Raw genomic sequence first — 14,796 nt, forward strand, 5'->3', positions numbered from 1 at the left:
TGCTTTTTATAGTCAGGGTGTGCTGATAATGCCATATCACATTTAAAATATCCTTGGGACTGAGAAAAGAGAAATAAATTAAAATGAAAATTTTGGAAGAATATTTTACTGGTCTTAAAATAGAAAGAATTATTTTGTAGCTTTATTGACTAACAGCTGTAGGGCTTTGAATGGTGTGCTCAGACTATTTATTCTAACTATATGCAGACATTGTGCATAGTAAATCGTGTCTTAATTCTGAAAGTTCGCTGGTACTCCAGAATGTCAGTATTAAATTAACAAAGTTCACTTTGCTAAGTTTGCTCTTGGTCTTTAATAATTAATCAAAATCTAATATTAGCAAATACACTTTATTGCAAATGAAACAAGGCTGTAAAGAACCATAATAGAAAGTATTTTCTAGCTTAATCCAAATTATTTTAGTCACTACATATTACCATTTAGTTTTCTGCTGTGAGATCTTGCAACTCACTGTTTTTCTAGTCATTTATGTAAAGTCTTACAAAGTCACGGTTATCTATTTTTAAAACTATGTCTTATTAAATGCAAATTGTATTTTTCAATTTGCCAGGCTACAAATAGTAAAACCAAATTATCTTTCTATACATATGATTCTCAAACATATTATTAAATATTTAAAAGTAAAGAAACACTTTTATTGTGTATTTTTATTTATTATGAACAAATAGACATTTCTGAGCTTTCAAAGGTGTTTTAGGGTATATTGCAGTTTATACCAAATTTAGAAAATATTTATATCAATGTGAATGTCATTTGGACTTCATCTTGTGCCACAAATTTCTGGCATAAAATTGTTATGTTAACACAAATCTTAATATAATGTGTTGGGTTAAAAAAAATCCTAATGATATGTTTATTTTATAGTTTATGTTTTCAACATAGTTATCTTGAAGGGAGTTCTGACTGAATTCAACTACATTATTTTGATTTTTACTAGAAATGTACTTATATGTATGTTAAGTCAGCTGGAACAAGTATTATGACACTCATTTCTAAATAAAGAATTGAATGTTTGAGAACAGTATTTTCAGGTCAAAGCACAGTTCTGAAAGTGTATTCTCAGAGTAGTAAATTGGTGGTATCTACTTATCTAAGGTTTTAATACCTAATGTAATAATAGAGCCCCATCAACGTATGGCTAATAGCACATATAAAGTATCTGCTAGTAGTCCATCTCTCATAAAACCGCCTTTAGCCTTAATTCAAATCCATTGATTCCTATTCCAGTTAAAACCCAAGAACTTAATATGTCTTTTAATCCTTTTATTGTTAGCTAGGATAAAATTAATTTTGCCCTAGCACTGCACAAAGCCAATTAACATGATCTTTAGAGTTATTTAGTAAAGTGCTTCAAACTGTTAAATTTATCTTGACCTCTTGGTCGCACTCTCTGACTGCTTTTTAAATGAAGTAATCAATACCTCATAGCCCTTTAAATAGCTTACACTTCTCAAATATTTTACCTGTATTCTAGTTAAGCTGTAAGTAAAGTGTTTACTCCTGTTTGTGTAAATCTAGAGTCAATTATGCTAAATCTGAAGACAATTATGTACTTTTGAAAAACACTGTGTGAAGTAAATGGTTGTTTTAATCAAAATTAAAGCCTCATATTTTGTTATAAGTAACCCAATAATGAGACTACATATCATTTTCACACAGAACATGTATTCTGTTTGCAACTTAAAATGTAGAACATTAATGTCCTTTACCATCGCATGTAGCTTCTGTTTTCCACACAGAGCTAGTTGAAGGTATTAATTTTCTTACTGTGATAGGGTGATCAACTGTCCTGTCAAGAAAATGGATCTCTATGTCACCCCTTAGCATGATTAAATGGAGGCATGTCTCTGTGAAAAAAATACCAAATTTTCATGAGACAAATGAAACTGTAGAAAGGTTTACTTGTACGGAATTATTTTATTTTTAATATCTCAAAATCTTCCATTTGGTTGTCATTTTATTTGTAGGAAAACATTGCAACTAATTACACATTTCTTCTATTAACAGAAAGTACAGGCAAGCCAATAATTTAAAGATATTTCCAAATTTGAAAAATTGTAGGAGTGAGAAATAGCCGTATTATTTTTAGAACAGTAGCAGGGATGGGCATCTCTACCTTACAGAATCACTAATCAGTCAGTGTCTCCTTTAGGGACTCCTCTGCTTTTTCTTTTTTGCCTCTTTCCTTGTTAATGAAGGGCTATCATCTTTTTAGATCTGAATACTGACAAAAATTACATACTGTAGAATTTCAGCATCAGTAGTGTTAATTGCCAGTTGGATGGTGTTCTTATGAGCCTATGGACATGCCAACCTTTAAACTACACCAAGTGATGTATTTGACAGCTAATTAAGATTTCATATTTTGGACACTTAGCAGAGGGCACCTGTTATGATTCTTTCTATTAGCTTAGGGATAAAATTTACAAATGACTGTTTCAAAGTACACTGTTAGAACTTCCCTAAAGTCTTAATTCCTTCCCCTGGAGTGGGAGTTAAGACAAAATTGAGGCAATTAAACAAAAGGAACATAAAGAAGGTGGGGGACCAGGGATGGAGGCGGAGCTCACCAAATGCCCCTGTTGTTTCATTTCCTACTGGAAGCAGCCCATGTGTGCTTCTGTGCCCCCTCCCGCTTCAAGCAGTGGCCGTTGCAGAGGCTGAACGGCTGGGGTCAATGCCTTGCCTATTGATCAGTATCCCTGCAGTCCCTTGCTCCAGCAGCTGCTTCATTGGCTTCTTTCAGGGCCTGCTTCAGTACATTAGAATAGAAATCCATAACCAGAGCTGTGCTCATCCAAGCAGGGGAAGAAACTAAATTAAATGGTATAAAACAATCTTGGATCAGGAGTTTGTGCCAATTCATCTTGATCTAAGATGTCACACCAGGCTCTCTGTCTGAGCACCTGGGCTAGAGGCAGCCATAGTGAAAATAGATGGAGCTGCGATCATTCATTTGTCAGCTAAGGAGCAAGGCAGCGGTTAGCAATTCCCTTCTGCAGAGGTCAGCTGACAGAACAATCAGTGCAACTGCAGAATAGAGCTTTCCTTTGAACTATTGTTATGGAGCATGCTCTTGCTGAGACATGGGGGAGGGGAGCTGGGTTTGCTTCCTGTTTCAAGAATGCTATGTAAAGAGTAAAATATGTAGTACATGAATCTAGATGCAGTGCCACAGAGCTTTTCCTCCTTGTGCCTGTTCTTATACATAAACAAAATTGGTTTTAAATGCATATCCTGAGATACAGATTATCAAAATGTTAAATATCACTTTTTCTAGAATTAAGGTCCTTCTAAACACAGAAGGCAATGATTATTGATTTTTTTTCTTCTTAGTATGGTGATGCATTTAGGTGGTTTCTTCCCTTTAGTTACCAGAGCTATCACAGATTGGTGTCATACTTTGAATCTGTAATAGCATACACCTGCTAATACTTTTTTACTGGCATTTCCTCTCTGTCTTTAAAAAGCTAGAAAATTTCCATGAAGAGAGAGAAATGCATACTTTGGTATCAGACTAGAAGATATTTTAAATATTAATTTAAAATATTTTTTATAAGAAATATAATTCACAAAATATGATTTATCATGACAAAATAATTTGTAACATTGGAGGAGCATCATTATTAATCAACCTGCATGTGATCAGAAATATCCTATACAAAATCCACCAAATTAAGAAAATGGGTCATAACTAAACTTTTACATGAGCAATCAGAATAGTTTTAAAGATAAATCTATTATCTGTGGGCTCCTTTTTGATTTTTTCTTTCTATACACTACCTAAAAGTGAATGGCAAACATCCAGAACTAACTTAAAGAAAAAATAAAGTATGATGTGCAGAAGCTAAGAAACCATAACAGCAACAACAAGAAATCTTTTTTATACTCATAATTGCACCAAATATTTTAGGAATCCAAGTAAATAATACTCCGGTGTTACCATCTTAGTTTTCTAGATAACCAACCCACCTTTTTCCCTTATATACTTTAATGCCACTTTCTCACTTTCAATTATTAGATTCTTTATAATATCCTATAATTTCCATTTCTTAGACTCAACTAGGTCTTCTTGCCAACATCCAGATTTTTTTGTGCCTTTCAGCACAGCTAAACAATGGAATTTAAAGTGTATACTATAAAGTCATGTCCTCCAGAAGTTTTTTAAAGTCAGCTTCTGGAAAGGCTGTATCTACTTTTGTTGCCAGGGTTGTTTTATTCTGTTTTGTTCTGTTTTGTTTTAATCAGTATTTTTTAAAAGAACTTAGGCTATGTCATCTCAAAATTTTCTGCCATATTTCCATCTTCTCAGACCTCACCGTGTATTGTAAAGCTCTCCACTTCCTGTGTCTTCTGTTTAACATCACAAAACCAAATCCACTGTAATCTCTCATCTTAATTTCTACAGTACCCCCAAGTGATCACCCCGCTTCTAATATTCTTTATACTATGCTTACAGTAGATTTTTGAAACCCTAAATCTAATTAAGCTGTTCTGTAGTTTAAAACCCATCTTGCATACCTTCCCACTGTTTATGGGATACAAATTGGAATGTGCATATGACACAGAATCATATATGATCTGACCCTTGCCTGCCTCTCCTACCTCATTTTCTGCAGTTCTCCTCTAGGGTTATAGAGTTCCAGCCAACTTACCTGTCCTTGAAATAGAAATCCACAGACTCCTTCATGCTTTAAGTTCTTAAACATAACGTTTTTTCGATCCAGAAAGTTCTCATTGGTTCTGTAACCTACACATTTCCAATGCCTGTTTAGTAGCCCTTAAGTTCAATGAGGGCAGGGCTTTACTTTTCTTAACCGTATTAATTTTTATGTAGCCTAATGCCAGGCATACACAAGACCTGCAATTCTTACATGTTGAATAACTGAGTTCAATAATGGATGGAATGAACTGCCACCACCATTGGTTCTTATTGTTCTTCACCTGATCATTGTGAGTCTTCTTTTGGTTTTCGTTGATACCAGTCTTGTTTGACCTCACAATTCATCCACCATACTGCTACTACCATGATCCAACAGTGAAGGAATGTAACATCACCACCTTATACAAAACTATTCAATGGCTTTCGGTTAGCTATAGGTTAGAAGTCTTCAGCTTGCCCTACATTAGCTCTCGTGGTTTGGCACCTCTTTAGTTTGCCTTACCTCCAGTAATACAGAAGGACAAAGTAAAATAAATAGATAAAATGAAACTAAATACCAAAAACTATTCAGAGGGCCTTGCTGCTAATTTCCGGGTTGGCATACTGAGCTTTGAGTGACCTTTGTTATACTCATTTAATCAACATATAGTGCAAAGAACTGAAAGTGGCCAGAAAAATTGGGTGGATTAATATTAGAAAGAGCAGAAAGCTGACCTCCAATCAAGATGGCTCCAGGAGCTCACTTTTTTAATCCTTCTGTGCCAAATACATGCTATGATGGATAAAATATACAAAGAGAAAACCAAAGAGACATAACTAGGCTCAAAAAAGGTATCTCTGTGGACCAGTAATGAAATAGAAATGTAATGATCTGGACCGAAACCATTAGCTGCTTTCCAGAAGCAGGCTTTTGGCTCCTATGAGCTAAAGAGGACTTAAAATACATCATGAATAAAGTTTAAAGCCAGGAGCTTGGCTATGGCTTCCTCAGTTCCTGAAAGGACATCGAAAAGATCTGAGTGCATTGCTACTCAGAAAGGAATTGATAAAGAAGAAGAGGGAAATGCATGTATTAAATATGTGACTGGCAATGTTAACCATAATGTAAAATAGTAAAAATAAGTGAGTGCTATTCAACATAGAAACTAGAAGCAAAACAGAGAGAAGAAAGAGATAATCTAAAGACAGTAGAAGGAGAAATAATAAAAATAAGAGCAGAAATTAATAAGATAGAAAGCAATAATACAAAAGATCAAAACCAAAGTACTTTTTAAAACTAATTTGAGGCTGGGCACAGTGGTTCATGCCTGTAATCCCTGCACTTTGGGAGGCAAAGGCAGGAAGATCACTTGAGGCCAGGAGTACGAGACCACCTTGGGAAACATAGTGAAACCCAGTCTATACAAAAATAAAAATAAAAACCAAAACAAAAATAATCTGATAAAACATGTATTTCCAGCAAAACTTTAAAAAAAGCATGAAAAATAATATTAGAGAAGGTATAAATGCACAATGTTTAAAGGACCCATAGCTGCTGCTGTACTTGAGTTTTTTTAATCATATAGAGAACACTGTAAATAATTTCATACCAATAAATTTAAAAATGTAGATGAAATAGATAATTCTTTTAAAATTATAATCTGCCAGAAATGACTCAAGAAGAAGAAAGTCAAACTAAATAAGGAGCTATTAAATAATATGAATTCATAATAAATATTCCTTCCTTCATCCTGCTACTTTTGCCACCATATCCTACCCTCTGACTCCAGACAGGGAGTGTCTTGAGATGCAGACTCTTAATAGTTTCAGAGGAGAACTTTCATGAAACTTCAAGAATCCTTCAGCTGGTTTCAAGGAATGATGGAAGGGGAACCTCAGGGACTGAGAGAGTGAACGTTACTTAACTGATTTTTTGAGGCTTGTATTATGTTAATACTAAGTGTAGAATATGAAAAGAGAATTATAAACCAATCTCACTTATGGGCATGGATATAAAAAAAGCCTATTAGCAGATTTAGTTCAGGATCTGTCTGTTGGTGTGTTTATCTGTTGGTGTCATCAATCTGTCACTGCTTATCCATGCATACGTTTGTTTATCCAGGGTTTACCCCAGATATGGAAGCATAGTTCAAGGCCAGAAAATATATTAATTTATTTTAGGTAACATTGATATAATTATATAATAGATATAAAATTTGATAAAGTCAGAATTGTGGTGGCCTTTAGGGCAGGAGGGCAAGGCAGTGAGGTGAAGACACAGTCCATGGTGGGCTTTGATAATACCCAGGTTAGTTAGTTACTTTATAAAAATTGGAAACCTTTGGAAAAACATCAGTATTTTATAAAGTTCATTAGTTGTATACATGTTCGTCATGATTTCTTTATATATTTTCTACTAATTCTGTGGATGCTTATAATATTGCATAATAAATATCAAGCAAAAAATAATGGTAGACTATCTTTAGAATAGAGTAGAACTAAAAAAGGGCAGAACTGTATAAGTCTTAAAAAACGTAGCAAGAGTGAGGTTAAGAAAGGAAATTTTAAGAAGTAATATTATGTATTAGATAATTCCTATTATTCCCTTTTTATTGATATTCTAATAAATATATAAAATTGTTTTAATTATTTTTGGGTATCCTTCTAATCTTTCTTCTGAATATAAAACTATGCTGAGCTTTGCTGCAGTAACAAGTATTTCTTCAAATATCTGATTGCTGTTTTGCATTCTGGGCCATATTGGATGAAATAATCGTCCTTCTTCTCCACGTATGGCCCATCCCTCTTATTGCCTGGAAAACTTACCCATTGAGTCTTAAATCCAATGTACTCTCTTTTTTTCATGCACTTGTGAGATTCTTAGAAAACTGAACTGTTTATTTTCATGCTTGTAATTTTCTGATCCAAAGTAGATGCCCAATAAATATTTGTGAAGTTAATGGGCAAATTAATAAATTACTAAATGAGCAATCTTTCTAAAAAAACAAATGTATTGAAATAAGACTTATGTTCTGTAAAATTCATCCTTTTAAAATGTTGAATTCAGTGATTCTTAGCATATTTGGGGTTGTGCAGATATTACCTCAATCTAATTTTAGAACACTTTCGTTACTCCCTAAAACTAGTACTAATTAGCCATTGTTAACCATTTTACCCCCACTCCAGCCAACCACTAATCTGCTTTCTGTCTCTATGGATTTGCCTATTCTGAACATTTCATATAAATGGAATCATACAATATATGGTCTTTTGTGACAACTTCTTCCCCTTAGCATAATGTTTTCAGCATCATTCATGAGGCATGTATCAGTACTTCATTTGTTTTTTATTGCTGAGTAATCTAATTTTGTATGGATATACTTTAGTTGGTACAAAAGTAATTGTTGTTTTTGCCACTGAAAGTAATGGCAAATAGTGCGATTACTTTGGCACCAACCTAATACATTTTCTTTATTCTTCAGTTGATGGGCATGTGAGTTGTTTCCAAGGCTATTTTGAATAATGCTGCTGTGAGCATCCATGTACAAGTCTTTGTGTGTACATGTGTGTCATTTCTGTTTGGGAGATACGTTGGAGTGGAATTGCTGGGCCACATGGTAACTCTATGTCTAACCTCTTGAGGAACTGCCAAACTGTTTCCAAAGTAGTTACGCCATTTTTATCGTGCTCAACAACAAAGCATGAGGCTTTCCATTTCTGTGCATCCTCAACAGCACTGTAATGGTCTTTTTTATTGCAGCCATTCTAGTGAATGTGAAGTAGTATCTCATTGTGGTTTTGCTTTGCATTTTCCTAATGATTAATGATGTTCAGCATCTTTTCATGTGCATATTGATCATTCATGTAACTTTGGAAAAATATCTATTCAGATTTTTCTTCTTATTGAGCCATAAGAGTTTTTGTATATTCTGGAAATAATTTTTATTAGATAGATGATTTGACAGTAGTTTCTCGAATCTGTGGGTTGTCTTTATCCTTTCTCGATTCTGTCTTTTCAAGCACAAAAGTTTTTAGTATTGATGAAATCCTATGTAAAAATTTTAAAAAATTACTCATGCTTTTGGTCTCATATCTAAGAAATCATTATATAACCCAAAATTACAAACATATACATCTATGTTGCCTTCTTACAGTTTTTTTGTTTTAGCTTTTATATGTAGGACTATGATCAATTTTCAGGGTTTTTTTTTTTTTTTTTTTTGGAAGGTTAGAGATAGGGGTCTGTCTAAATTCATTCTTTTGCATGCGAGTAACCATTTTTGTCCTAGTGCCATTTGCTGAAAATACTATTCTTTTCTGAATGTGCAGTCTCGAATGTTTTTCTAATCGTATATCTTTTTTTTTTTTTGTATTGATTTGTTTTAAATTGAGATTCTATGTTTTGGTTTTCAGGTTGCTTATCAAGTGTCCCACAAATGAAAAAAGTTTCTACATCTTATGAGGAAAGACGGAAGCAAGCTACTGCTATTGTTTTACTTGGCGTAATAGGAGCTGAATTTGGTGCTGAAATTGAACCTCCTAAACTATTGACCAGACCTCGAAGCTCTAGCCAAATTCCTGAGGGATTCGGATTGACTAGTGGTGGATCCAACTACTCGCTGGCCAGACATACTTGTAAGTTTTAAAATTTCTAATGCTGATCTGTTGCTTCTTAGTACATATTATTTGTCAGCAAAAATCTCATAATATTGAATATATCCTGAGTTTTAGCTCATTTAGATTGCTTGCATGAAGTTAGAAAGCAGTACAATCTGGCACATTTCCCATTAGTTACAGTAACCTGAACTCCTTTTTAAAAGTTAAAACATCGTCTTTTAAATGCTTTTCTTAAAATAACACATTTCTGACCTTTGTATTTTTGCACTGTTAGTCAAGATTTTAGCCAGAATTTATGAAAGCTAGATTCAAGTTAAAGCTTTTAAAATAATTTCTGGAAAACGATGCAATTTGTTCTGAATGTGGTTTGAAAAGTCAGGGGTGGGGTGGAACACCAATCATTTCTTTTGAAAAGAAAATATATTCATTCTCCTTTCAATAAATAAATGCTCAAACATATTTGTTAAATTAATGTGCATATTAATAAATTTGCATATGTAATAATACATATAAATAATACATGGGTTTATGAAAAAGAGCATACATGATGAATTATGAATTACCCCTGTAATTTAAAAAAATTCCAGTAACAGTTTTTAAATGACTATAGACTATAACAATCAAAATTCAAAGGGCTGTGTCATTCTACTGTCTTTGGTTCTGTGCTTGGTATGTTAATAATAGGTAAGGGTGCTTTAAAATAAGCTCTTTTGGTTCTTCAGTGTCAGAACTCCTTTCAGTAAGGTCAAAGTGTCATGTGGCACCATATGGCAAAATTATTTCCAATAAATTGTGTCCTCTTAAGGAACAAATGTGGTCCAACTGAATACATCACAAAATATTCTTGTAGAACAAAATGGAATAGACCCCTTTGCTTTTTTGGCCTTTAAGCAAGAGAAAAAGATGCATGTTACTTTGTTATTTATGACAGCAGTGAACTTCACTGGACCATTGTCACATACTCTTGCTGTAAAACTGAGGGCCATGTTAGTGACTTTTATTATGGAAGCCCTTCAGTAGACTTAGCTGCCCCTCCTATAACAGTTTTCTGAAAGACCTCATTCAACAAATACTTAGTGATAATCTCTTTATCTCAATTTGAGAATCAGAGTAATAAAATTTAAATTTAAACAATACCACCAACAACCACAGTAATGCAACTATTTTGAGCACTATTTTTTTTAGCTCTTTATATTCATTAACTCACTTCATCCTCATGATACCCTGTAAAGTGGATCCCTCTTATCTCCATTTTATGCATAAAGCTGGTGGGGCGTAGAGAGATTTAGTTAACCTGGCAAGGATGATACCTTTGTCAAAGGAGTTTTTGTTTCCATCTAGTCTGTTGTTCCAGAGCTCATGCTTTTGACCATTATGCAAACTGCTGCTGTCCAGTGGCTCCCAGTTGGAAAGGGCTTAATGACTAATACATGCTATAACTTTGCAATTTATTTATTTATTTTATTTTATTTTTTGAGACAGAGTCTGTCTCTGTCACCCAGATTGGAGTGCAGTGGCGTGGCCTTGGTTCACTGCAACCTCCTGCCTTAGCCTCCTGAGTAGCCAGGATTACGGGTGTAGGCCACCATGACTGGGTAATTTTTGTATTTTTCGTAGAGATGGGGTTTCCCCATGTTGGCCAGGCTGGCCTCAAACTCCTGGCCAGAAATGATCCACCCACCTCAGCCTCCCAAAGTGCTGGGATTACAAGCATGAGCCACCACTCCTGGCTATAACTTTACAATTTAGAAAACACTTTCTTTCCTGTCTTTCCTCTCATTTGACCTTCAAAATAAACTTAAGACTTCTTCAAAGTGACTCAGCCAAAAAGTAGTAAAACCTAAACCTGAACTCAAGTGTCTTGCGACCTGAGAACCATTTCCCTTCTCCACCTGGGCACATTACTCTCCCTCTACGGCCAACAACTACATGCTTACTGGCCCTTACCTCCCCAATCAGGCTTATTTATCTTTTCTCAAGTTCTTCAAGATCCCTGCTATCCAATCCTAAAACCCTGCTCAAATCTCACCATTTCTACAAAGGGCTCTTGAATTAGTTTAGCTTATCTGTCACTTCAGACAGCCCAGGACTTAACACATGTAGAGTAGGTCCTTATTTAGAAGCTTGGCATTAGACTTTAGAGGTTAATGAAACTTTGACATCATTTGGTATGGTGGCTTTCAAACTTTGTTGCTTAATATCTCCCTGAGAGTGTCAAGAAATATCTAATCCTTTGCACATTTTATGTTGACAGCAACAACTTTTTAATTGCAAAATGTATTTTCACAGTATCTTGAGGAGATTGTGAATATTGATGTTTAAGAATAAAACTTATGGCTCTTTCTAATATATTCAGTAGGATATTTAACTATTTCATATCCATCATCATCAATTTTTAATAAATACCTGAACAAACTTCTCATTAAAAATCAGAAATCTTAAATCCTTGATTATTTTCTTTGAAGTGGAAATTTCTACCCTCACCGTTTTAGGGAAGGAGTTCATTAGCAAATTTAGCACCCAGAAATCAATTCCTTTAAACTACCTAGGTCTTAAAACTATCTGTGCTTCTAAAACTATCTATTCCTTGAAACTTTTAAGATACTCCCATTTGAAGAGGGTTACCTATTTTGAAGACCACTGATTAAGTCTAATACGTTTTGTGTAATTTCTCAACACCATCCTTTTGTATTTGATATTTTCCTGCAAGGAAAGTGAAAATAAATGCTGTTTCCTTTAGAATTTTTCCATTGCTTTGTACAAATATCTGTATATAAATGTAGGAACATGGTAAATTAATGAATTGCTGATTGGTTGCGTTCAGGCTCCGGGCTGGATGCTGGGTAGGTTAGTTTATATCTCATTAGCCTAGTTATGTAAAAGAGTACTGTTGTCATCACTTTTCTAACCACAGTTTATCTTTATGCAAAATACTTTTATTTGTGAATTAGCTTCTATATGATTTTTCTTTTAACTGTAATAATTTTATTTTTTAAATTTGTATCTGTTTACAGATTTTTTAAAAGTTCATTTAATCTCTCAGGTGGTTTTTTTTTTTTAATTTTCAATAGGTTTTGGAGGAATAAGTGTTGTTTGGTTACATGAATAAGTTCTTTACTGGTGATTTCTGAGATTTTGGTGCACCCATCACCCTAGCAGTGTACACTGTACCCAGTGTGTAATCTTTTATCCCTCACCCCCTCCCACCCTTTCCCCTGAATCCTGAAAGTCCATTGTATCATTCTTATGCCTTTGCAACATCATAGCTTAGCTCCCACATATGAGTGAGAACATATGGTGTTCAGTTTTCCATTCCTGAGTTACTTCACTTAGAATAATGGTCTCCAATTCCATCCAGGTTTCTATAAATGCCAACATTTCATTCCTTTTTATGGCTGAGTAGTATTCCATGGTATGTATATATACCACAATTTCTTTATCCAATCATTGATTGATGGGCATTTTGGCTGATTCCGTATTTTTGCAATTGCGAATTGTTCTGCTATAAATATGGGTGTGCAAGTATCTTATTCATATAATGACTTATTTTCCTCTGGGTAGATACCCAGTATTGGGATTGCTAGAGTAAGTGGTAGTTCTACTCTTAGTTTTTTTAAGGAATCTCCACACCATTTTCCATAGTGGTTGTACTAGTTTACATTCCTACCAGTGGTGTAAAAGTGTTCCCTTTTCGTAACATACACAACATCATCTATTATTTTTTTATTTTTTGATCATGGCCCTTCTTACAGGAGCAAGGTGGTATCTCATTGTGGTTTTGATTTGCATTTCCCTGATAATTAGCATTTTTTCATATGTTTGTTGGCCGTTTGTATATCTCCTTTTGAAAATTGTCTATTCATGTCCTTAGCTGACTTTTTGATGGAATTGTTTGTTCTTACTGATTTGAGTTTCTTGTAGATTCTGGATATTAGTCCTTTGTCAGATGTACAGATTGTGAAGATTTTCTCCCACTCTGTGGGTTGTCTGTCTACTCTGCTGGTTGTTTCTTTTGCTGGGTAGAAGCTTTTTCGTTTAATTAAATTCCATCTATTTATCTTTGTTTTTATTGCATTTGCTTTTGGGTTTTGGTCATGAAGTCTTTGCCTAAGCCAATGTCTAGAAGGGCCTGAGAACCACACTCCCATCCCCCACTGCAGCCGCAGCAAGCCCCGCCCAAAGAGAGTCTGAGCTCAGACATGCCTAATCCTGCCCCAACCTGATGATCTTTCTCTACCTGCCCTGATAGCAAAGATAAAGGACATAATCATTTGGAAGCTCTAGGGGCCTACCCACCACCTGATCCTCCCTATACTACCACAGCTGATGCTCTCTTGAAAACACCACCTCCTGGCTAAAAGCCAAACAACACAAAACTGGTGCAATAAAACTACAACTAAGGACACTCACAGAGTCTGTTTCACTCCCTGGCCGCCTCCACTGGAGCGGGTGCTGGTATCCAAGGCCGAGAAACCGAAGACGGTTCACATCACAGGTCTCTGTGCAGACACGCCTCAGTCCCAGCCCAGAACCTGGTAGCTCCTCTGGGTGTCTGAACCCAGAAGAGAAATAACCACTACAGTTTGGCTCTCAGGAAGCCACATCCACAGGGGAAGGGGGAGAGCACTACATCAAGGGAGCACCCCATGGGACAAAAGAATCTGAACAGCAGCCTTGAGCCCCAGATCTTCTCTCTGACATAAACTACCCAAATAAGAAGGAACCAGAAAAACAATTCTGATAGTATGACAAAACAAGGTTCTTTAATACCTCCAAAAGATCATACTAGCTCACCAGCAATGGATCTAAACCAAGAAGAAATTTCTTTTTTTTTTTTTTTTTTTTTGAGGCGGAGTCTCGCTCTGTCGCCCAGGCTGGAGTGCTGTGGCCGGATCTCAGCTCACTGCAAGCTCCGCCTCCCGGGTTCCCGCCATTCTCCTGCCTCAGCCTCCCGAGTAGCTGGGACTACAGGCGCCTGCCACCGCGCCCGGCTAGTTTTTTGTATTTTTTAGTAGAGACGGGGTTTCACCGTGTTAGCCAGGATGGTCTCGATCTCCTGACCTCGTGATCCGCCCGTCTCGGCCTCCCAAAGTGCTGGGATTACAGGCGTGAGCCACCGCGCCCGGCCACCAAGAAGAAATTTCTGAATTGGCAGAAAAAGAATTCAGAAGATCAACTATTAAGTCAATCAAGGAGGCACCAGAGAAAGGTGAAGTTCAATTTAATGAAATAAAAAAAAATTATATAAGATATGAAGGGAAAAATCTTCAGTGAAATAGCATAAATAAACAGTCACAACTTCTGGAATGAAGGACATGCTTAGAGAAATGTGAAATACACTGGAAAGTCTCAGCAATAGAATTGAACAAACAGAAGAAAGAACTTCAGAACTCGAACACAAGGTTTTTGAATTAACCCCATCCAACAAAGACAAAGAAAATAATTTTAAAAGTTTTTAAAAATGAACAAAACCTCCAAGAAGTTTAGCATTATGTTAAATGACCTAAGACCTAAAT

The 14,796-nt window shown here is 35.4% G+C and overlaps 1 protein-coding gene across 2 annotated transcripts in view; it reads left to right on the plus strand.

Moving 5' to 3' along the window:
* Positions 1-14,796, plus strand: part of WDR7 (WD repeat domain 7) — a 388,356-nt gene that overhangs the window by 228,843 nt on the left and 144,717 nt on the right. For both annotated transcript variants that reach the window (XM_025365405.1, XM_025365406.1), the window contains one exon: positions 9,077-9,298. In XM_025365405.1, coding sequence (XP_025221190.1) covers positions 9,077-9,298 — 222 coding nt within the window. The remainder of the gene's footprint in view (positions 1-9,076; positions 9,299-14,796) is intronic.

The sequence above is a fragment of the Theropithecus gelada genome, chromosome 18 (assembly GCF_003255815.1).
Source record: "Theropithecus gelada isolate Dixy chromosome 18, Tgel_1.0, whole genome shotgun sequence".
NCBI lineage: Eukaryota > Metazoa > Chordata > Mammalia > Primates > Cercopithecidae > Theropithecus > Theropithecus gelada.